General features: G+C 48.1%; 1 protein-coding gene across 1 annotated transcript; it reads right to left on the bottom strand.

Annotated features, from left to right (window-relative positions):
- Positions 1-2,685: 2,685 nt before the first annotated feature.
- FFAR4 (free fatty acid receptor 4) lies at positions 2,686-23,917 on the bottom strand. Its single transcript, NM_001328657.1, is given in 4 exon segments — positions 2,686-3,388; positions 14,305-14,453; positions 22,927-23,013; positions 23,015-23,917. Coding segments are annotated over 4 exon segments (1,128 nt in total). The 5' UTR covers positions 23,495-23,917; the 3' UTR covers positions 2,686-2,976.
- Between the last annotated feature and the right edge of the window lie 262 nt (positions 23,918-24,179).

Here is a 24,179-nt window from a genome sequence, read left to right as displayed (position 1 = left end):
TGGCACCCCCTACCTGGAGTGTCTGGGGAAAGGGGTGATGGCGGTGGAAGTAGCAGGCCTGGGGAAGGACACCAGTGTCTTATACCATTAGCAGCACTTGTGAACACTAGTATATAATATAACTGCATGCAAAGTTGTGTGCCTCAATTTCCCAGGAGCTCCTAAGAGCCTTTTATCATCTTGAAAAGGCATCAAGGCTTTGGTCCCAGAGTCTTGGTTTTGCATCAAAATCCAGCTCAGCTATAATTAGCTGTATAACTGGGGGCTGGTTGTATGATTTCTCTGAGCCTCACTCTCCTCTTGTGAAATATGGGGAAGCAGTGTCCACCTGCTGGGCTTAAGTGAGGGTTCAGTTAGAGCACTTAGGAGCTGTGCAAACACTGGCGGATGCCAGGCTGACGTTTATGAGGTGTGTCCGGAGGCGGGGAACCTCCTGTGTGTGCAGAGACCTCTGCCTGGGTGCTGCCATATCAAGGGGCCAGGAGGCTCCCAGGGCCCTGAATCACTGTGCTTCGTTCTTCCACCAAAGGGGGAGGAGGCAGGGGAACACGCACAGGAGAGCTCTGCCTGTCATTCACCAGAAAGGGGCTGCCGGAGCTGGGCTCTTCAGCAGTGGCTGTCACCCCAGAGACCTGTAAGACAGTCTTGCGTCGCTTCAAAAGGCAACTTTAATTGACCAAATTTATTAACTAAAGATGAACAAAGGATCCCTGTCCTCTTGTCCTCAAGCTTGTGATAAATCTTACTTTGAAAGTGAGCTGCTTAAGAAATTCCACCAGCAAAGACAACTACTGGCTCCAGCTTCCTTGGTGACACAGATTGGTGCTCTCGTACTGTGCACCAGGCCCCGAGCTACTGTTCCAGCCATTCTCCCAGCTTCCGAGTGCTGGCGTGTCCCTGGGTTCTCTCTGGCTCTGGTTTCTTCTCTTTTTATTTCATAAAACCATAGATCTGCAAACACTCTGATGACTCCCAACACTGATCTTCAGGCCTGTACCCCACAGCCCTGCCTCCACCTACCGGCTCTCCATTTGGTTCTCACTGGGGTTGCACATGCAGATGCCCCAAATGAAACTCTTGGTTCTTCTACCTCTCATCCTCCTCACTTCAGTTCAGTCGCTCAGTCATGTCCGACTCTTTGCAACCCCATGAACTGCAGCATGCCAGGCCTCCCTGTCCATCACCAACTCCCGGAGTCCACACAAACCCACGTCCATTGAGTCGGTGATGCCATCCAACCATCTCATCCTCTGTCATCCCCTTCTCCTCCTGCCCTCAATCTTTCCCAGCATCAGGGTCTTTTCAAATGAGTCAGCTCTTTGCATCAGGTGGCCAAAGTATTGGAGTTTCAGCTTCAACATCAGTCCTTCCAATGAACACCCAGGACTGATCTACTTTAGAATGGACTCATTCTCCTAGCCTTCCCCATTTGTGCTGCCTGCCCTCCATCCTGTGGCTGTCAGGAGTCTCTGTTGAATCCTCTCTTTCCCTCACATTCTGTATCCTGTCAATCAATAAGTCATGTTTGCTCTACCTTCCCAAAGTATGCCCAAGATCATTTCTCACAACCCCCCATTGATGTCCGGAAGATGGTGAGGGATAGGGTAGCCTGGCATGCTGTAGTCCATGGGGTCGTGAAGAGTTGAACATGACTGAACAACAACAGCAATGTCATCCACCTCCAACTTCCCCATCTTCCTTCTTTACTTTGGCAGCTGGCTAACTGGTGTCCATTTTCATTCTTGCTCCACAAAGTGCATTTCCTGAACAGGGCAACAAGAGTATTTAAAAACAAATAGCAGGTCATATCCGCATCCAAATGCAAATCTCCAGTGGCTGCCCACTGAACACAGAACAAATATTGATGGTAGACTCCCTAGCCCGGTATAAGCCAGCCCTGTAACCCCTCTCGTCTCCATTGATGGCCTCCAGCAGAGCATCCCTCTGTTCTGGTTTCAACGACAGGGCCTGGCCTAGAGGAAGCTCAGTCAATAGTTCGCTTTGTGCACACCGGTCTTTCTGTCCCACAAGCACACAAGCCTCTTTGCACCAGCACCAGGGTCTGCTCCGTCTGCAAAGCCTCATTCCCTGGATTCACGTGACTGGTTCCTTCTTGTGGTTTGCCCTTTTGGCTCAAATATCACCCTCAGAAAGGTCTTCCCAGATCCTTCCCCACTCCATCTAAATTGTCATCACTGTCCCGTTTTCTTCATAACGTTAATTCGCTCTGTAACACTATGTGATCTATTGCCACGTTTGGTGTTTCTCTGCCCCATCTGGAAGGTAAGTGAGCTCCATGGGGACACGGTCCATGGCTGTCTGGTTCACTGCTGTATTCCCACCAAGAACACTGACCACAGCACGTGCTTAAGAGGCATCTGACAGGTACCAATGAAGGGAGTCACTCCTGCTCTGACTTTCAAATGTTAGAGTCATCCGACCTCCTCTGTGACTTCATGACAAAGCTTCTCCTCTTATCAATGACGAACAAAGTCACCTTTCATTCCTCGGAAATTAAATTCTTGTTCCTTGGAAACTCCTCAAGCACTCTTCACATTGATGTATGATCCTGCGGCCTTGCAGGTCCAGGGTGGGGAGCGAGGGTGGCCGTGACTCTTTGGAGAAGACCGAGTCATGAGTCCAAGCCTCACTTCAGAAACCTGCACAGCGTGGCTTTACAAACAGGAGATGAGATGGCTGAATAGTCACAAACAAAAATTAATACATTTAATCATATTCCACATTGAAGAAGTTCACATCGAAAAGGAACCCACAGCAAATCTTTCTATACAGGATAAAACTGTTATACTGAATGATCACCCCTTAATTTACTGGTGCTGAAAATGGGCATTTGCATAGGTTACATTTTCTGAGAGCCGGTACCCTGGTGCTGAGGGTCATGGAAATGATCTCCCTTTGAAAACACACCACGGCTGGCCAGAGAGGGACACACAGATGCCTGTAGAGAAAAATGAACTAGCTGGAAATAACAGACAGATCATTTCTCCTGACAGACGTGTCTGTCAACATGGCTCCCTTTTCCGCGAAGAAGCAGCAGTGAAAAAACCTCCTCCATTCGTTCCTAAACAGGGACATGTTGTAGAGAATGGGGTTGACGGCTGCGTTGGCAAACGTGAAGGCCATCACCCAGAAGAAGAGGGACGGCCAGATGACCAGGTTCTGCTTGAAGTTCTGGATCAGGATGAGGAGGATGGTGATGATGATGGGGCTCCACATGATGAAGAAGGATATCATGAGCAGGAAGAGGGTGCGGAAGAGCCGGACGTCCTGCTGGGACACGCGCAGCTGGTGGCTCTCCGAGTAGGCCAGGCTCATCGTCAGCCTCTTCCTGGAAGCCTTCGTGATCTGCAGGAACACAAAACAGAGCCAGAGCCACGGTTTACAGCAGGACATCAGCGGGTGTCGCTCTAGGAGGACCAGAGAAGCCCCAGGAGCTGGAATCTGCCATCCTCGCTGCACTGGGGCTGTTTGGCTTTGGAGCTTTGTGCGGAGAGGGCTCCCTCCTCAGAGGCCTGACTCTCCTCCTGCACTAAGGATGTGCTGGAGAAATGGGGCAGCTGGCCTCCTGAGAATAAGGCCGAAGTAAATCCATGCTGCAAATAGTGTTGATGTACTGTGTGTGCTGTGCTAAGTCGCTTCAGTCATGTCCGACTCTTTGCGACCCCATGGACTGTAGCCCGCCAGCCTCCTCTGTCTATGGAGATTCTGAGGCAAGAATACTGGAGTGGGTTGCCATGCCCTTCTCCAGGGGATTTTCCAATCCAGGGATGAAACCCACGTCTTTTACATCTCCTGCATTGTCAAGCAGGTTCTTCACCATTAGCCCCACCTGGAAAAGCCAGAATGGGAGGGTCTGGAAGAGAGATGTGTGATCATTCACAGAAGCACACTGCTGTGGTCTGAATGTGTCCCCACCGAGTCCATGTGTTGAAAGCTAACCCCCAAGGCTATGTTATGAGGAGCTGTTATTAGGAGCTGCCCCAATTAGGTTAAGGGAAGAAGCCCTCATCATGGGAATTAGTGCCCTTATGAGAGGCCCCAGAGTGCTCCTTCAGCCCTTCTACCCTGTGAAGACAGAGAGAAGTTAGTCTGCAACCCAGAAGAGCGCTCTCATCAGGATCCCACCATGTTGGATCCTGATCTTGGACTTCCAGCCTCCAGAAATGGAGAAATACTTTTGGTGGGGCTTGGAGGGTATTGTTTATAAGCCACCCAGTCTGTGGTAATTTGTCATGTCAGCCCAAACAGATAAAGATACACATCTCTCCCGTTATTTCTGTTTCTGAAAGTGTTAAGTAATTGAGTATATAAAATCAGTATGTGCTCAAAAGTACAAGCTGTTTGGGAACCATCTCCCCATCATGAAGGTCTGTTGGCACCACCAGCAGCTATATGGAGACCAGAGGAAACTGCCAGCAGAGAGAGACAATCCCCTCACACGGGCAAGCAGGCAGGTTCCTTGTCTGTGAGGGAGATGGGAGTCACTGACAGAACAGCGCTTCCTTCCCCCTTCCACACACCCACCCCACAATTCCCGTTCTGTGCTCTAGAGATGGGGAAGCTTTAAACTGGCCCTCAGATACATTGTTTGAAACAAGCAGGCATATCCAAAAAGGTGACTAGAAAGTTCTGAAATCAAATTGAGGTGTCCTTAAAGATTCCTGCTCCCAGTAAGAAAGAAGAACTGGTCGGATCACTGCTAGTGACATGTGTTGAAAAACTGAAACCATTTCCTGTTTGTACCCCCAGGTGAGAGATGACAACAGGTAGGATTAATATCTTTGTACATATCTTTGCACACCTAGATGCAATATCAGTAGAATAAATTCCCAAGAGTGGGAACTGCAAGGATCTCTAATATTTTGTACTAACGAGCAGGGTCAGCTTTAGAGCAGAGGGATTGCAGGCAAGCAGGCTACTCTGGTGATGTGGGTTCAGAAGGGTGTTCTGGACTCTTCTGTCAGGAGCCCTTGCAGGCACTGCTGTCTGGGTCTTCTGTCCAGTCTGTTCTGTTCAGTTAGAGGGTTTTGCTTCAGTGTCGGTCAGAGAGGCTGGTTACTGGTTGGCAGTGGGCAGCCTTGCATGTGGAAATGGTCCATCAACTAAGGCAAGCTGACCAGATTAAAATAAAGCCCTGCATGTCCTCTCATCCCACTGTCCCATGTAAAACTAGTATTTTTGGAAGAGACAAATGTTTCATAACATCTCAGAACCAGAGTACTGGCGCTGGGTGGGCCTGCGCAGAGTTGGAGTAGCACTGCTCAGACTTCACTCTGCCGGTGAGGCCTTCCGCCCCACTTCATGTAAATGTAGATTCTGACTTTGCAAGGACCACACTCTGAGTAGCCAAGGCCTACCCAACCCTTCATTCTACAGGGTGGGCAACAGGCCCCCGAGAGAGGATTTAGCCAAAGTACTTTGACAACAGGAGCTGTGGAACTATTCATGTCAGGGAGCAAAAACCCTACAGAAGCCGAGTCCCTGAGAGAGGCGGTGGGGCTGCCGTTTAACTGTGCCTTCCAGGCACAGGGCGGTGGGCTGGCCTGACCTCCCCAGAGGTTCCAAAGAGCCCAGTGCTCAGGCTCTGGGCATACTTACAGTGTCCTGCCCTTCCACCTATTTCTAGTTGTCCTCTAAGTACAGCCAGAAAGCAGGAGGCCTGCCCTCCTGTATCACTTGCTCAGCTTTGGGGGTGCCAAGAGGTGGGGGTTGAGAGGAGAGGCTGGGGTGGGAGTGGGGGGTAGGCTGGTGCAGTTAGCCCAGTGGAGCCCTGGACCTACTAGCCTGACATGCTCTGCTCTAGTCTACGACCTCTGTCCTAGGGAAGAGATCCAACCCTGGATGTCTTACCACATTCGTGGTGCTTGCTAACTTTCCTTTGCTTAGTCTGGCCCTGTGTCCTTCTGCTTTTCCTGCAGGAGCAGTCTTCTGGCCACACAAAGAGTGCTTACATGTCTGGACATTTTAATGGCCTAAAGTCTTATCGTTAGCTCTGCCCTGGCCTTCCTACAACCATTGCCCTATGATTCTTGAATCTCAAGAAGTGAAACAATTAGAAAGTAATTAGATTCATTCAAATTTGGGGCCAGATTCACTCTAAGATCTGAATGGCTTAAAATATTCTCTTTAGAATGCTTCTAACTAGCTAAAGGACATGCTGTGCCATGCTAAGTTGCTTCAGTCGTGTCTGACTCTGTGAAACTCTGTGGACTATAGCCCACCAGTCTCCTCTGTCCATGGGATTCTATAGTGGAGTGGATTGTAGCGCCCTCCTCAGCTAAAGGATAGCCATTTTAATTGTTTTATGGTTACATGCAATTGCTTCTGTGCAGTAGTTTTGATCTGGGCAACAGACACTGAATGGACAGAACCCCTTCCTTCCCACCATGAATGACAGGAATTGTGATCACCACGCTTTATGGAAGCTCCCTGTGTGCCAGGCACGGGGCTATACATTTATTTTATAAATTATCACATTTCATCTTCACAACTGCTCTTTGGATTTGTACTATTACTATCTTCACTTCAGAGATGAGGAAACTGAATCTCAAGAAATTTGAATAGCTTGTTGAAGTTCACTCCACCGATGCTAAATGGCTAAAGCCACCATCTGGGAAAATCCAGCTCAGCTGACCTGAAGATTAGTGATATCGTTAGTGATACCATAAATGGCTCCAACAGGGCTGCCTTCCTCCTGGCTCTTGTGCTCCGCAGTGCGGCTGTTGCTCAGGAGATGTGACCCACCATCTGAGACCCACATGCTAGAAGTCATGTTGGCACATCCAAGCTGGAAGGTGCTGTGTAGAATCAAAATTAGAATATGTGTTCAGGTGAAAGCTGGTTAATCTGAGATCTTGGATGGTAGACTTGGGAGGGTAACAGCTGCCCAAGGTGGAAGGGCTCCAGGCAAAATGGTACCACTTCTGAATAGCCTAAGTGCAGCCTGGTGGGCACACAAGGATGCTTCAAGCAGCAGCCTCGTTGCTAGTGCTGTCCACACTGCTCTGCCAAGTGTCTTTTAGATTTTTTTTTTTTTGCCAAAACTACGTGGCTTGCCAGATCTTAGTTCCCTGACCGGGGATTGAACCCAGGCCCTTGGCACTGAAAGCACAGAGTAACCACTGGACCACCAGGGAATTCCCTAGAAGGTTTTTGAGTGAATGATGTAAATGAAAGTTCGTATTTATTGAGAACTTCTTATGTGCCAAGCCTCTGTGCCTATCACTTGGCTTATCTCTCTAAATTCTCCCAATGATTCTGTGACTTATGTACTTTGATGATCCCCATTTTACAGAGGAGGAAACTGAGGCTCAAAGAGGTTAAGGAGATTGCCCAGCAGTACCCAGCTAAGCAGCTGCAGAGCTGGACTGCAAACCTTGGCAGTCTGTCCATGCTTAAACTAACTCCTTCCCACCCTCTAATATCTCCAACAGTAGCAGTCCTTCTGTCCAGCCTGTAACTCCAAGTTCTAAAGCTGGGAACATCCTGGTCTACCTCCCGTTGGCATCCTGCAATGCTTTGTTTCAGGTGCTCACATGGCACTTGCCACATATTCTCTGGTAGATGTTGAAGCATCATTCTTACCTCTGAGTCCCACAGGCTGCAGCTCCCTGGGGGTTGGGCCGCCCTGTGGCTTCTGTGGTCCAGGGCTCTGGCAAGGGCCTGACAATGACTATGAGCAGACAGCGAAACAGACTGACTCATGAGCCAAGTGAATATGTGGTTGGCTCTTTTTTTAGCACCGACTGATGCTACCATTTCCTTCCATCCACAGTTCCCACAGCTTTGAGGGAGTGAGAAGGAAAATGGGCCCATTATAATCAAATGTGGCTCCTCCCCTGCTCCCTTCCCTACTTTAGATGACATGACTAACCAACTTTCATTCAGGCTTTAAAGTGTCTCTGACATCACACTAAATGCTTGATGTACTTTTAGATCAAATTAAATGCTCGATTAACATCTGAGGATTAACTTTAATCCTTAAAACAAGCCTCTCAGGTATGTTCTGTTATTTGGGGGGCAAGAGACTAGGCTCTGAAAGGTAAAGTCACTTGCTCACGGTCTCAAGGTCAAGGTGGAGAAGCACACCTCAGGGGGAATGCTCTTCACTGCCTGGGACATCCTGCAGCTTCCAGAACAGAGGACAGAGCTCCCAGGAACGTGGCCCACAGCCGCCCCCATCAGGGTCACTGGCGCTTAATAGAGTGCACATACGTGGGCTCCCCTTCAGACACCACTTCTGTGGATCCGAGAGGCCTCAGGAATGCGCACTGTTCATTAACTCTTTAGGTGCTTCTCAATCTCTAAAATATGAGAACTACACATCTAGGACTGGAGAAGGAAATGGCAACCCACTCTAGTGTTCTTGCCTGGAGAATCCCAGGGACGGCGGAGCCTGGTGGGCTGCCGTCTATGGGGTCGCACAGAGTCAGACACAACTGAAGCAATGCAGTAGCAGCAGCAGCAGCAGGCATCTAAGACAATAGGCTTGGGGTTTTCCCCCAGTCCTTTGAAGAGTCGCTTTTAAATTGTCTGACTTGCTGCCTTTGCATTCACTGAGCATCTGAAGGCCATGACTGAGCGAAGCTTCTCCCCATCCCATGCCACCAGACCATGGCTGCAGACAGGTGAGTGTGGGGGTGGTCACTCCCAGTGACCCAGCTCCAGCCCCTTGGGTCTCCTCTGGGGGTTGCTTGGTCAATCCACACCCTCCCGATCATTAGACAACAGACTCCATCTTTCCAGAGGGCCCACCTCTTCTTCCATCACAGGCCAGCAGGCCCAAAGCTAAGGAATGACAGCCAAGCATGGGGAAAGGAAGGGCCATGTGCTTACTACCTAACACCTTCACCTTTAGCTGAAAGGGATTTCCTCTCTCTTCTAAGCCCTGAGCTAGGTAAAGGTTTTCCAACTTCAGGCCAGACACTCACTCTCTCTTCAACATATACTTTATTAAGCCCCTACTCTGTGGGCAGCACTCTTATAGGTGCTGGATGCACAGCAAGAAGCAAGGGAGCCCTGCCCATTCTGCACTTCCACTCTAGTGTTTGGTGTGGGGAGTATAGGAGGGAAGGGAGGGGACCAAAAAACCTACAAGCTGTCCCACAAATCCTGGAAGCGTCTCATCTTGCCATGGTGCTGGTTACTGGGTGACAGTATAAACCAAGCCCCACCCGTGAGCAAGGTCAGCTTGATCAAAGGCACTGGGGAGTGGCCTGGAGACTATTACCCTGGGAAACTGTTGATTGGAAAAAGCCACTGGAGATGTAGAGCACGCCTGAGTCAGGAGGCAAGAGGAATCTAGGGAGGCAGAGCGTGGAAAAGGCCATTGCCCTGAGCAGTGGGAGCAGCCCCGGAAATGAAGAACCTGGATGAAGCTTGCTCTCAACGCTCAGCCAGGGCAAGCCAGCAACCCAAAGCAGGACTTGAAAGTAGCTGTGCTCAAAGGAGGGTACGTGGAGCACCAGCCCAGAGAGAGCTCTGTGGGGAAAAGGCAGTCTGCAGTCAGATTTAGCAGTGCTGCCTACTCTGTTCTGGAGTTGGAGATTCTCAAAGTTTGTTAGCATAATAAAGGCTCTGAAAAGGCCTGCAGCAAAGAAGCCCACTTAACCTTGATTAATCCAGCATTTTCTAAGATAATGGAACCCTTCCTTTAGAACACATCCCACTGCTTGTGAGGAATAGAAGTCAGGATGATTTGAAACAGACACCTTGGGCTTCCCTGGTGGCTCCCTGGGGAAGAACCCGCCTGCCAATGCAGGAGATATAATCCTGATCCAGGAAGATGCCACATGCTGCAGAGCAACCAAGCCCGTGTGTTGCAACTATTGAGCCTCTGCTCTAGAACCTGGGAGCCACAACTATTGAGGCCCACACATCCTAGAACTCACAGCAAGAGAAGCCACCATGATGAGAAGCCTGTGCACTGCAACTAAAGAATAGCCCCACTGTCTGAAACTTGAGAAAAGCCCACACAGCAATGAAGACCCAGCACAACCAAATTAATTAATAAAAAAAAAAAAAGAGCAACACCTCTCAGGCCTTGAGACAGTGCTTGAGTTAGTTAAGAGTTAGAAGTGACAGGTGTGAGGTAGGGCTGCTGGCAAAGTTACCTGTCCTGTGGCTCCAAATGATATGCTAATTGTGTCTCTATAAATATAGCTAATTAACACTGTTATTCAATTGATTTTCCAGAGTTACACTCTTGACAGAAAAAGCTCGGCAAAAAGGCTGATTCAGTCTCTCAGTTATGAATATCTTCAGAGGGAGAGAGAGATGCAAGCTAGGAGGCTCTGCTGGGTTCTCCACCTGGAAGCTCATCTGCTTCCAAGTTGCCCACAGGTGCAAAATGAGGACACATGTCATAGTCCTCCTGGGAAAGGGGCAACAGGCAGTTTTACCAGTGGAGTGGAAAGTAATTTTCTGAAAGTCTTATATTTGCATGAATGTTGCGATTTTCAAAATCACATTTTACCTCTTTCGTATTAAAGTCTAGCAGTCTATTCGAAACATAATATCTGCACTCTCATTTTATCATGTTAAACAATGCCCTGGGACCCATTTGGCTCCAGAGGAAACAGGCCCACATTCATCAAGTGACTTTTCTAAGGTCACGCAGTAATAAAGCTTGGACTAGAATCTGTATCTTATGACTCTTTGTCCTGTGGTTTTCCCACTGCCCCAAAGAAGAAGGTGTTGTTGGCCCTTTCAGGGTGATCAAAGTTTGTTTCTTACTCATTCAGTAAGGGTTTATTGATCCCCTACAGTGAATAATCAAGGCTCTGTTTTAAGAACAGGACTACAGCGGTAAACAAAATGAGGTGTCTGCCTTTGGAGAGCTTGCATTCTAATGGGCAAGACAGACGATAAACAAATAAAAATGCACATATGGAATATGACACGGTTGGAAGTGCTTTGAAAAGAAATCAGGGTGAGGGACTAGAGAATGAGGGGGACTCTCTGGAGAAGAGTCTCTTGAGCAGAGGAGCGTGGCCCACACAGAAGCCTGGGGGTAGAGATCCAGGAGAGGAAATGGCAGGTGCAAAGGCCCTGAGGCAGAGCGTGTTGGCATATGTGAGGAACAGCCCCAAGGACACAAGGGAGATGGGGGGAGAAGACAGGTGAGAGAGAGGGGCAGGCAAGGGCCAGATCACACAGGGCCTTGAGCAGAGAGTTTTAGCTTTTCCTGAGTGTGTGAGGGAAGTAATGGGATCTAAATCACATCTTTGACTCATTGCTCGGAACACCGTTTCATAACTGTGAGTCACAGCGGACAATCTGATTCATCCAGGAGCCGTCTTGGGATCTGTGATGGGAAGAACGGAAGGCTGGCCATGGGTTTCTCCGCGCAGTGTCTGGAATTGCAGTTACATGTGGACGGATAAGAGGACCCCTCCCCCAACTCCTCAGGGCTCAAGGATATTTCCAGGTGAGCCCTGGCATGAGGAGAAGATGGAGGGGGTGGGAAACCTTTCCAGAGAAGTCATCCTTCTTCAGAAGGCGGCTGAGTAGTGTGAGGCCCAAGTGAATAGAGGCAGATCGGAGCCCTCTCAGCCTCTTCGGGGCTCAGGGGTGCGACCGCCCAAGCAGGAGACATGGATGCCCCCGCCAGCATCTGCCCAGCCCTCCCCCAGCCAACCAACCAGCCCAGCCCCACCACCAGATCCTAGTTCCTGCCTTGCCCCAAATCTGGGCCCTGCTGTTCATTCTCTCAAAAATCTCAGCAGTACCTCCTCTTAGCATGCTGTGAGAGGATGAGAGGAGCAGCCTTGCCTAACAATTAACAGCAGCAGTAATTTCTTCATCCCCTGCTACAAGCAGGTGTGACACTCACCACAGTCGCACCATGAGTAACTCCTATGTCTCTCACCAAAATCTGAAACTATTGGACTTTTGATCATTATTTTGCAGACGAGGGAACTGAGGTTCGGAGAAGGTAAGTAACTTGCTGAGGCCACACAGCAAGTAAGGGGCAGATTCAGGACTGGTTGTTAAAACAACACTCTCAGGTCTCCTTCTTTTACATCCTTTTGTCTTTTACAGCCCTTTGCCTTTCTCCGTTTTCCCTCTTTTTTCTCTTTTAACAATTTGCAAAGTGTTTTCACACAAAGCCTCAGCATGGGTTTCACTGCATTGCAGAGCAGTGAAAATTGTGTCTCCCCCTTCCTTTTCTTGTGTTAAAGCTCCTTCCAGATTGTGACCTGCTCTTGACCACTCTCCACCCCCACACCGACACTTCACACAGCAGATCCTCGACAAACGTCTGAAGAATTAAAGTGTTGGAACTCTGGAACCAGACTGCTAGGTTTATGTCATGATAAGGCTGCTTATGAGCTGTGTGAGCTTTCATAAATTACTTAACTTCTCTATGCCTATGTTTCCTCATCAGTAATTCCGGTTAGGAGTAGACGAGTTCCTGGCACGTGTAAACACCGCTTGTTAAAAAAAAAAAAAAATGTTTTTTTTTAAATAAATTCATTCTACAGGGCTTCCCTGGTGGTCTAGTGGTTAAGAGTCCGCCTGCCAATGCAGGGGACATGAGTTCGATCCCTGGTCGCAGAAGATCCAACGTGCTGTGGAGCGACTAAGCCCAAGCGCCGCCACTATGGAGCCCACACGCCTGGAGCCCGTGCTTTGTAACAAGAGAAGCCGCCTCCGTGAGAAGCCCGCACGCCACAATGAACAGTAGCCCTGCTCACCATAGCTAGAGAGAGCTGGAGTGCAGAAACAAAGACCCAGTGCAGCCAGAAATAAGTAAATAAATAAACCTTAAAAAAAACTGCAATCTACATTTCTCTTTTTTCCCTCGCTTTTTTCTTTTAACATAATGATAGTAACTAAAGCTCACAGAGCATTTATACATGCCAGACTCCCACTGTAAGCACCTTGTAGACCTCAATGCCAGGCTTGAATCTGCCTCACACCCTTGAACAAGCCGCAGGTGGAGCGTCACTTAAATGGGTCACAAGCCAACTGGTGGGAAAGAGCCTAGGGATGAACGTGGTGGTCCTCTCTCACAGAATCCAAGGACTACAAGACTCAGATGGAAGATGGCTCGGTTTGGGGTTCTAAACCTCTAAGCAGGTCACAGATCTTTAGCTACAAAGAAAGGGCCATAAAAGTGGCCAGACAGCAAGCAGGACCTAAGGGCCCCACTTCAGTATGCTCATTTACCATATGACCCACTATATGCTATAAAACCAAGATTCAACAACTGTAAAACATTGGAGAGGACTCAGAGGTTTTGTATTAAACCTTCTAAAGTGAGCGTGAACACAGGCAGACGCCTCCTTTGCCTGGGCCAGCATCTCATATGCAAATGTGCTGCCTCAAGGGCTGGCAGGTCTTTTTTTACATCCCTGTACATAGTCACACTTGAAGGAGGAAATCATTTCCTGTTTCAGTGCACTTACGAAAGGCACAAGCCCTGGGTGTGAAGGGCAGCAATGGATGGAGACAGGCGGGGCTTCTGGTGAGGTTCAGCTTCTGGGAGCTGCTTCTAGGAGTGTGGTCAGTTTGTGAGCTGTGTGTATATGCTTTCTGTGTTTATACTGTACTTCAATTACAGTTTTTAAAAGTGTACATTCTTTATTGCCACATTGCTGTTTGTGATAGGGAAACAATGACACAACCCAACCCAAAAGCTCATAAAATAAATTATGTCACATCTGTATGATGGAGGACCATGAAGTCATTGCAAATAATGAGGCAGAGTACAGGAACTGATACAGAAAGATGTCACGATATAGTCCTCATCAAAAAAGGAAGTTGCAAAAAAAAAAAAAAGGAAGTTGCAAAGTAGAAAGCATTATCTCAAATCTGAAAATAAAATGGTTGAACCATGGAAATAGTTGATACTTAATAGTTGACCATTTTATATGGTTCAGTATATATATATGTGTGTGTGTGTATGTTTATATGTACACACATGTACATATACATGTTCACATTGCATATAAGTATGTATATATATAAATGAATAAAATATAACCTGAAAAAAAAATTCTTTAAACTGCCAACAAAGGGGGTAGACAAGATTTTTAGTATCTGTGTTGCATATTTCTATGTCTTTAATTTTTTATAATGAGTTATATTACCTTAGTGATCAGCAAAAACAATAATTATAACAATCACAAAGATAAAACTTTTTAAAAATACCACACTTTTGTCCCTTAGAGGGATGGATCTGGGGAGTGAGCCAGGATTGGGCTGATGTGAATTCTAAGGTAACTTCTGACCTAGAAATGCTAAGATTCCATCTGAACCCGAATGAAGTTCAGCCACTGGGTTTGAAGCAAACGTACCTGTAAAATTTTGGAGTAACTGATCACAATAAGCAGTCCTGGTACCAAGAAGTTGAAAATAGCAAATGACACGTCCCAGGTGATTTCTCCGCCAATACTGGGCCAAACCAGCGTGCAAATCGAAATTTCCTACATACAAAAAGGAAGAGAAGGTCATTTAACGTGGGGTTCTTATTTGGCCTTTAGCTCAAGCCCAGTTGAGGTTATCTGGCACTGTTACGCTGTTCTGTTTTGATGTCACACAACTGGTATGATAAGAAACCCTAGAATCCCTTCTACTGCCCACACAACCCCACTGACAAGTCATTTGCCTCAAACCGTGATTTGCCTCAGAATCACTGTGATTATTATTCCCATTCTCCAGTGGAGGCACATGAGCCTCAGGGTCCCAAGGCTGGGAGACCTAGGCGTGATTTTGGATCATGGCTCCATCACACGGATCGTGTCCAAAGGCATGACCCCGGGTTCAGTGCTCTACTTCCTTGGACTGAGCTGCAAAGAGCCATTGAGGCTTCTCTTCCAAATCCTTCATTTTACAGGAGAAAAATCTGACCCCTGAAAGTTTACATAGATTGGAAGAGATGTGCTACACGCAAACATATAAAACCAGGAGCGAGGTTTCAGTATAGTCACACTGCTGAAGGCAACAGTCTCCATTAGGGCATTAAGTGTTCGTTTGGGGGATGTTCAAATGTCTAAACTGCATCAAGGCAGTCATGGCTTACTCCAGAACTGTGCTGGAGCCCAGACTCGGGAACTCTGTCCTCGTGTTCCTCTCCTGCAGGGAAGCACCCAACAGGCGTGAAGCGAAGGTGCAGCTGCAGACATCAGCTAAAGAGGTAAAACCACTGAGATGGGACGGAAGAGTGTGTAAGTTTGTGACCTCGCTGCTATTGCTATCGCTACATTGTGTTGAATTCAAATGTTTGACACTAATTACAAACCCCAAAACCTTTTGGGAACTCACTGGATAGTTACCAAGAGCTACTACAATAATTTCTTCCAACGAATAAATAGGTTAAGGAAAAGACTTCCATCTATCTATCCATCCTCCCAAACACAAATCTCCAGCATCTGCTTGACTATAGGACAAAACTATTTAGAAAACAAGAGCCCTACACACTTCCAAACACATAGAACAAATTTTGAAGAACACTTTCTCTGTGAAAAGACCACATTATTGATTTTTGGTGGACAGGACATCTTAACCACTGTCCAAAAGCAGTATCATCAACCACAGCATCATTCACTCATTTGACCAACATTTATTGAATGTTATTCTAAGAAAAGGGTTTCCTTGGTGGCTCAGTGGTAAAGAAGCTGCCTCCAATGCAGGAGACACTGGTCCTTGAGAAGAAGGAAATGGCAGCCCACTCCAGTGTTATTGCCTGGGAAATCCCATGGACAGAGGAGCCTGGAGGGCTACAGTCCATGGGATCACAAAGAGTTAGACATGACTTAGTGACTAAACATCAACAACGGAGACTAAGCAAAGGGACAGAATTTTTATCATTTTCTAATGTGTATCAAGGAGAAGGCAATGGCACCCCACTCCAGTACTCCTGCCTGGGAAATCTCATGGACGGAGGAGCCTGGTAGGCTGCAGTCCATGGGGTCCCTAAGAGTTGGACACGACTGAGCGACTTCACTTTCACTTTTCACTTTCATGCATTGGAGAAGGAAATGGCAACCCACTCCAGTGTTCTTGCCTGGAGAATCCCAGGGACAGGGGAGCCTGATGGGCTGCCGTCTATGGGGTCGCACAGAGTCAGACACGACTGAAGCGACTTAGCAGCAGCAGCAGCAACATGTATCAAAATTGCGTGGTTGAACTCAAAATACAATCAAGTAATCACCCCTTTTCCTGTTTGGTATTAACAAACAATAGTAACATCTGAAATTCACTGAGCATTTATTCTTGGCCAGGAAACACTTTACACACATTATCTTATTGAATGTTCAATACAGCCTTTTTTGAAGTGCATAGTTATTTTCCCCAAATACACAGAGGAGGGAACTAAGGCTTAGAAACATTCCCCTAAAATATTAGTCTAAAACACTAAAGATATAGTCCTTTTTAATCATCTTCAAAGATCTGAGTGGTTATAAAGGATATCCAGGGATCTACCAAGAAAACTCTAAAGCAAGTCAGGCAGGGAAGAATGATTTAGTTATATTTATGCCTTAAGGTGGGCTTCCCTGGTGGCTCAGATGGTAAAGAATCTGCCTGCCATGCAGGAGACCCCGGTTTGATACCTGGGTCGGGAAGATCCCCTGGAGAAGGAAATGGCAACTCACTCCAACATTCTTGCCTGGGAAATCCCATGGACAGAGGACCCTTGGAGGGCTACAGTCCATGGGATTGCTAAGAGTTGGACATGACTGAGTGACTAGCATTTCCTACCTTGAGATGGGGGGTGCAGTTGGGGTGAGAATGTTGCTTCCTTTTCCTATTTGATTCAGATGACTTGCAAATGCACTGAATATTCTAGAAACTTATTATTCTATCCTCACCCCACTGTGCACACCTGATGTAAGAAAGTTTATTAGAGCTGTCTACATTTTGGTAGTTGGAAAGAAATCTGTATCTCTCATGGATCTTCTGAATATTGGCAGTGCAGTGACCACAGTTCTTTGGGAAATCCATGCAACCTTTGCTTGTACTCAGACCTCCCCCCACCAGGGACCCCTCACTCCGGGTACACTGGTGGGCAACACATATCAACAGATATGTTGAAGCAGCTATCAGGAGAAACAGATTCCAGCCCTGAGTGGGACTTAGTCTCCAATTCTTACGCCTGTGATGGGAAAATGTACAGAGAAACAGATGACCCCAGAACCATTTCTTAAAACCCCCAAGAGACCCCAAACTCTTTCCAAAAACCCTCTCCAGAATGTCTGCCCTACTTTCTTCAGGCTTAAAAAGAATTTGTAGAAGAATGTGTAATGATAGAACAAGGTGTTCCTTCTAAATTAGGGGGGAAATATAGATCTTTAAATAATATGCCTGTATCAGCCTCATGTTGAGGAAAATGTGTAGGTGTGAATGTACAGGTATCCACCCACACAGAGAAGCATAGAAAAGACTGGAAATCCAATTAAAAATAAAAAAGACCAAAAGAAGCCAAGCACACAGACACTTGATGCAGGAATGGTATATGTCAAGTATGTAAGCCCCCGTGATTCAAAATATTGAGAAATTTTCCTTCAGATTTTCTTGCACAAATGAGTACCAGGTAAATTTTAATATTTTGCTAATAATTATGCTCAGTGATTGGAAGGTGAAGATGTTAAGAAATGCTCAGAAAAGACAGATAAAGGCTTCTCATCACTGAGTGACTCAGTGGGCATTTGTAACACAATGATGCTTCCGTCATTTTCTTGTGCTCATTAAAATAGGCATGTGGGGGAAAAAAAAAGACTGGAAAGATACACTCCAGAAAATTAACAGTGTCTATTTCTAGGTGGGACTCAAGTTATATTTACTCTTTTGACTTATGTGAATTTTCTAAATTTTCTATAATATGTCTATGTGACTCTTACAAGAGGGAAAAAATGGCAGTAAAAGTTTATTTGTAAGAGAAATGATGAGCAAATATGAAATACAAATTACCATGATAGTTGAGAAACCTGAACAGGTTTTTTTTTTTTTCAACAAACACAACGAACCCAGACTCTCAAGACTCTCAAATTCCGTGACACTAATGAAGATGCTCTTTGACTTTTTGATCGTGGCTCTCACTCCAGATAGGAGTGTGTAAGGAAGTAAGATAAGAACTCTGCCAGGCACCCTCATCCATGAACTAAGAGACAGTGAGGGTGGCTTGCGTGAACTAAATGACTAATTACATGTACTCTAGAAAGCTTTATATGGTGTCATTGGTTAAATGCAGTATTTATCATCATTTCAAAAAAAAAAAGAACAGGCACCAGGCCCACAGTCCAAGACCTAACATGGTGTTATAAGTTTGTTTCTGTGGGAAAGTCCATTCGACATAAGTCATTTTGCTTCTAGATATTCTCAGAGGCTGTGACTTGTAAAGGAGTTTGGCAGTCAGTCAAATCTGGAAGGTTGGGGCGTGAGTATTAGAATATTCTCTGTAATTTTTCTGCACATTTAAAATGTTTTCTGATTTTAAGAAGGAAATTTGAAAACCAAAGGCACTGGGTCTCCTTTCCTACTGAGCCACACAAGCGGCGTTGGCTCAGCTGGTGACGGTGTCCTGCAATCTATTTGTCCAACCACTCACTGACTCAAGCCACCGTGGCTGAGCCACTGAGAGGCCACTGAGGGAATGGGCCAGGAGGCTGCGGTGCAGTCAGGGAGGGAGAAAAGCACTAGGAAACTTCAGTACAAACTGAACAAACTTCAGTACAGTTCACAGCAGTGAACCAGAAGTGCCCAGAGGGCTACCGGTGATGGGACTGTGGAGTGACCAAGAACGCGGCATCCAGGAGGGGTCGTGTCAACTGTGCCTGTGAGGATGGGGCTTTGGCCAAGAGAAAAAAGGAGGCTGGAGCTCCATGTCCCAATCAGAAAGGATGTAGGTGGGAGGCCAGGTACAATAGTGTGAAATGTGCTTGGGGGTGACCTGTATTCCCATCCCAATCTCTGTGTCCCCCTGGCAGTCTCATCCACTTCCACGGTGGCTTTTTGCAGATGCTGCTGCCATCTACTCTTTTCAGCCCAGTGTTCCGCTGAACCCCAGACTGGCCTCCCCACCCCAAGAGCATCTCTATAGGATGCTTCACAGGCACACCTAGCCTCCAGTGTCATACCCCAATGATTCCACCTCCTGCATCATAGTATCCAGGCACAGAGCCTCCATTTTCCAAGCTGTCAGATACCTGACAGCTGCCCTTCCACCTTCTTCTCTCTCCACTCAGAGGGAACTCCTAGGTTCTGTCTTAACAGCTATGCAACTCACCACAAGCTCTTTCTCATTGCCCCCCAAGACCCAGCCATCTCTCACCTTGTAAGTCCCAATGCCCTAAAGGGTATGTACCTGGCCCTTCTCTAGTTGGCCTCCAGCCACCCTTCCAGCTGCATCTCATGCAAACATGTGGGCTGTTTCTTCTGCTGTAACGCCGCTCCAGTCCCCCATGTCACTCATGGCTTTCCAGGAAGACTCCCCTGAGACTGGGGGACATCTATCTACTGCTCAAGAGCTGGTCCCTCCCCCCACCAGCTGACTCATCTGCAAAGGCCACCTGATTTCAGCTGTTTCTTGTCAGCTTCTCTAATGACTTTTCCTGGAACACCCTTGGGGATCCCTTTGTAAATAATTCTCCCTGCCCCACCTCTTCAAACAAGATGGAAGACCTCAAGGTTGTTTTAAGAAACTAGGCATCCTAGTTCTATATCTCCACTCCTCTCAGCTTCCCAGCTGAGAAGAAAGAACATACCCATGCAAGAAATGGACTTACTTTCCTGTATCTTAAAAGTATCCTTTAATATCAGCAAACGTAAGCAAACTTGTCTCCTCAGTCAGTCCACACGCAGTAGAGACACAACGGCATTATTGGCCTGAAATGAAACCCGGACAGGGCAGAGAGCAGTGTGACCAAGCACTCCTCTGGAAGTGTGAACTCATGGGAGAGGATCCTGGAGGGACAAACAGACCCTGGCTAACTTCCAGTTCCATCCTTTGTTCATCCTGTGACTTTAGGCATCTTCTCCTTCAGAAAATAAACATGAGAACACCCACTCGTGGGGTTACTGTGAGGTTACTGAATTGTGCCAGGGTCTGAGACCAGAAGCTGGGTGACCTACATGCACCTCCTTGGAGAGAAGGACAGTGTTTTGGTCATGTGACTCATGGTGGGGTCAGGAGGGAGGGGTGCTCAGTAAATGTTTGCAGAATAAATGGGCAGCACACTCTGCCCAGGGTGGACAGTCCTCCCCACCTGCCAATGAGGGTCACGCCCTGCTGGGACCATAGCACGCACAGACAGGAATCCTATTGGAATAGGCTGGGATGACCTGGCTGAGATGGCTAAGTTGCTAGGATGTGTCCACTCTCCTAAAATGGCAGTGTTTTCTTTGCTTGTTTGTTTTTAATGTCAGTCTTTTATTTTCTAGCAATCAGAAGAATTATACTGTTTGAAAAATGTTTAAAATATTTATAACCAAAGATAAGGAGACTAATAATAGCTGGCAACTCTTGAGTGATTAACTCTGTGTGTGCCAGGTGTTAGTTCATTTACTAAAGATAGTCACCACGATGTTAATAAGGGTAAAATTGCTACTGTGCCCATTTTGCAAATGAGGAAAGTGAGGTATAAGAGAGATGAGACCACTTGCCTCTGTCTCACAGCTCCTAAACGGCAGGGATGGGAATCAAACTCAGATCATCTGACTCCAAAATCTGCATTCCTAATACCAAATTATCTAGCGTTTTCTAGAATGTCTACCATTTCATCTAAGTTTGCGAGAGTCTAATTACCCTGACTGCTGGGCACCCACTGTCCAAATGGACAAAGATAACCACGTTCCTGGGGACTGGGTTTGACCAGGGGTGGAGTTCAGATAAGCGGAAAACTCTGAGAGACACTGTCTCCCTGGCCTGTTCTTCTGGAGGGGAGGGAGCCAGTCTGCGCCTGGGTTTAGTTAGTTCTCTGAGCTGGTGGTTTGGGTAGGAAAATGTCCCCCATCCAAAACCTCCATATTTAGTGTCCAAGTGGGAGGGGGCAGGCAGAGTCAGGAAGTTGGGAGTAGAGGATTGAGAAAACAAGTCTTTGCTAATTTTAAATTTGACTCTCAGTTCAGTCTAGACTAGATCCTTCTCTGTCTCTTTTTTTTAATGCTCCCCCTCCCTTCCCCCCCACCCCAATTCTCATTCTTCTCAACTTATTCCTTTAACTGCAGAGCCTCAGTCGACCCACCTATAAAATAAGACGTTTCCTACATGTTCAGGGCATAGCCCTTGAGGAACCAGGAGATTTGTTTGTTGGGAGGTGTGGGTATGTGTGTGTTGTTAGTGTGGAGCAGGTAGGGAAAACAACAGAGGATGGAGGGCTGGAAAGGACTGTCCCAGGTTTTCATCACAAGTTTCACAAGTTCCACCTTGGGGAACATGGCTCGCGCAGCCAGCTCACTTATCCCTAATCTTCTGGCCCACTCTCTCCCTCTCCAAAGGCTCTTAAGACCAAAGTGGTGTATCTGCAGTAAAATAATAAGAGGGGTGTGTGTGCCCAGCCCCAAAAGGATTGAAGGAAGGTCACCCCAACGCGAAACTCCACAGAGGCATCTTACGGTAAAACTCCCGCCATCCCTGAAGAGCTGTGGAGGGTCCAGCCCCCACAGGTGCCATACCTGGGGTAAAATACAGAGTGGCAAGGCACGGAAGGTCCTGCCTCTGTGCGAAGGCCTTCTGACTCAAACAACCCCTGTGTCCACGTCAGCAAGCAGTTTTAGTCTGGGTTGTTGGCTGGGAGGTGACAAGAGCCTCGTTTTTTAGTGTCATTTGCCGGTTAAGTAGAAGTGTACCTGAAATAGTACTCCCCCTCCACCCCCGCCCCCCAGGCGCCTTCCGGTGGGGCTCACAGACCTCTGTCCCTGTCCCTCCCCGAGAGGCGCACAGAACCTAACGCCGGGATAACAGCCAGAATCGCGGGCCTCTGTCCAGGTCTGGGGTTTCGGCTGAATCTCCGCACGCGCAAGCCCTGCCTGCAGTCGCACCGCAGCACACCAAGGAGAGCAGACCCGCGCCCGCAATTCCGGACCGTGGGACTGGAGCAGACTCGAGCCAATGTCGTGAACAAAGCAGAAGCTTTGTTCTATCCCACAAAGATCCTAATGGCATCTCTGGGTGCGCCGCCCGAGTAAAGCTCAGGGGCTCAGACTTGAGAATCTTCGGAATATTTCGGGCGCCCAGGATACTCTGAAGTCACTCTTCATCCAAAACCCCCAGGGTAAGATACCGCGGTATAATTTAATCCCTCCAGTTTAATCCCTTCCGTTTTGCAGTTAGAAAAACTGAGGCTCCAGAGAGGAAGTGACAACCCCTGTAGAGGCAGCACCAGGTCTGGGGTCTCTGGGTCTCCAAGGCCCTTTCTCTCCGGCCCATCCACACACACATGCCCGCGATTCTCAAAGCAAGACCCTCATTCACCTCGCACCGAATCTGCTGAGCACGATGTCAGCTCCTCCTCTCACTAAGGGTGAGATACTCTGAGCAATTCACTCTCTGCGTACCTTGGCTTCCTCATCTGTAAATACGTATGATAATAAGTACTGCGAGAAAGCAGAATTTACTATAATGTGATCAGTCATTCCAGGTCTCCCAAGTTCCGTCTGTCTAACCGTTAAGCCCCCGTTACTCCATTAACCTCGCAATAGTGCACCTTACAAGCATTTTGGGGACTCCACTCACAACGTTTTGGCGGGCGTTTAATGTAATCTACATCGTAGGGTCATAGTGAAATTTAACAGGTAAAACTTAACAGTATCGAGCACGGTGACACAACTATTAAATGCACAAATGGCCTATTATTGTTTTGTTGTTTTTGTTAATGATCATTCCCAGATCACCGTCTCCGTCGAATTCCGCCTGCCAGCCCTTCCCGGACACCTGCCCGGTGCGCACACCGCGGCGCTCACCTGGTCAGCGCCGGGTAACCGCTGCGGGAGGACGCGGAAGAAGATGCAGAGGGGCAGCGCCGCGATCGCCGAGTAGCCCCAGATCAAGCGCGAGCAGCGCGGCCCGCGCCCGCCGCCCAGGGCCCCGCGCGCCGCGCTGCACGCGCACGATGCACACCACGCGCTCCAAGCTGACTGCCGCCAGCGTGAAGATGGTGACGCTGCCGCTCAGGGTCATCATGTAAAAGAGCAGGTGGCAGGCAACCGGGCCCAGGAGCCAGGCCTCCGTCCAGCGCACCACCAGCACGAGCGGGATGGAGCTGGTGAAGAGCAGGTCCGCGCAGAAAAGATTGAGCACCAGGCTGGCGGTGGTGCCGCGGCGCCGTCGGCGCGCTACCAGCACCAAGGCGCACACGTTGCCCAGCAGCGACACCACAAAAATGAGTGCCAGCACCACGGTCTCCACGGCGTTCAGCACTAGCCGGTGGTCGCCCTTGACATCGGAGAAGAACGGGAAACGGGTGCGGTTGGCCCTCTCCAGGCTGCGCACGGGCGCAGTGCCCGCCGCCTGCGCGCACTCAGGGGACATGCCGGGCACCCCGCGGCCCGCAGCCTTCTGCGAGCGGGCTCATCTGGGAGGTGACTGAATGCCAAGGCGGGGAAAGAGGGAGGGAGAGGGTTGCGACATCTCCCCTCTGGCCCCCTCCCGCCTGAGCAGCGCCGGAGCTGGGCGTTGCAAGCTAAGCCTGGGGCGCGCGGGAACGAGGAAGTGCCAGCGACGCCGGCTGGAAATACCGGGCTGTGAGGGAGGCGGCAGTCTAGGTAGAGGACGCCCTCGGCCGAAGTAGGATCACCTGAACCCCCGGAAACCCCGCAAAGCTTCCCCAGCCCCTTTCATCCGCCAGGGGCACCAGGAGGACAACTTTAATCCACTGATATAGTTAAAATTGATTTAGGAGTGCTTGAGCTGGACTCTGGAGATCATTCTGTCCTGTGCTTTTCAGGCTTCACCAGAGAAGTCTCAGGGGTCTAGGAATAAATCCCAAAGCGGCTTGCAATAGGTCCAGATCTTTTTGTGGGGGTGGGGAGGAGTCATTTATCATTGCTAAGTAACACGTGACTGGGTAGATTAGTTCATCTCTCTGCCCTAGTATTTTAAAATCTATAAATGGAGATAATAATATCCCATTGGGTAATTGTGAGTACCATAGAAAGAGATTTATACTTGGCACACAGTAATTGCTCCTGAAATGTTATCAATTATCAATTGCCAT

This window comes from Bos taurus, chromosome 26 (assembly GCF_002263795.3).
Source record: "Bos taurus isolate L1 Dominette 01449 registration number 42190680 breed Hereford chromosome 26, ARS-UCD2.0, whole genome shotgun sequence".
In the NCBI taxonomy this organism is placed as follows: domain Eukaryota; kingdom Metazoa; phylum Chordata; class Mammalia; order Artiodactyla; family Bovidae; genus Bos; species Bos taurus.
Note: the sequence above shows the minus strand (reverse complement) of the source record. Positions and strands in the feature narration are given on the sequence as shown.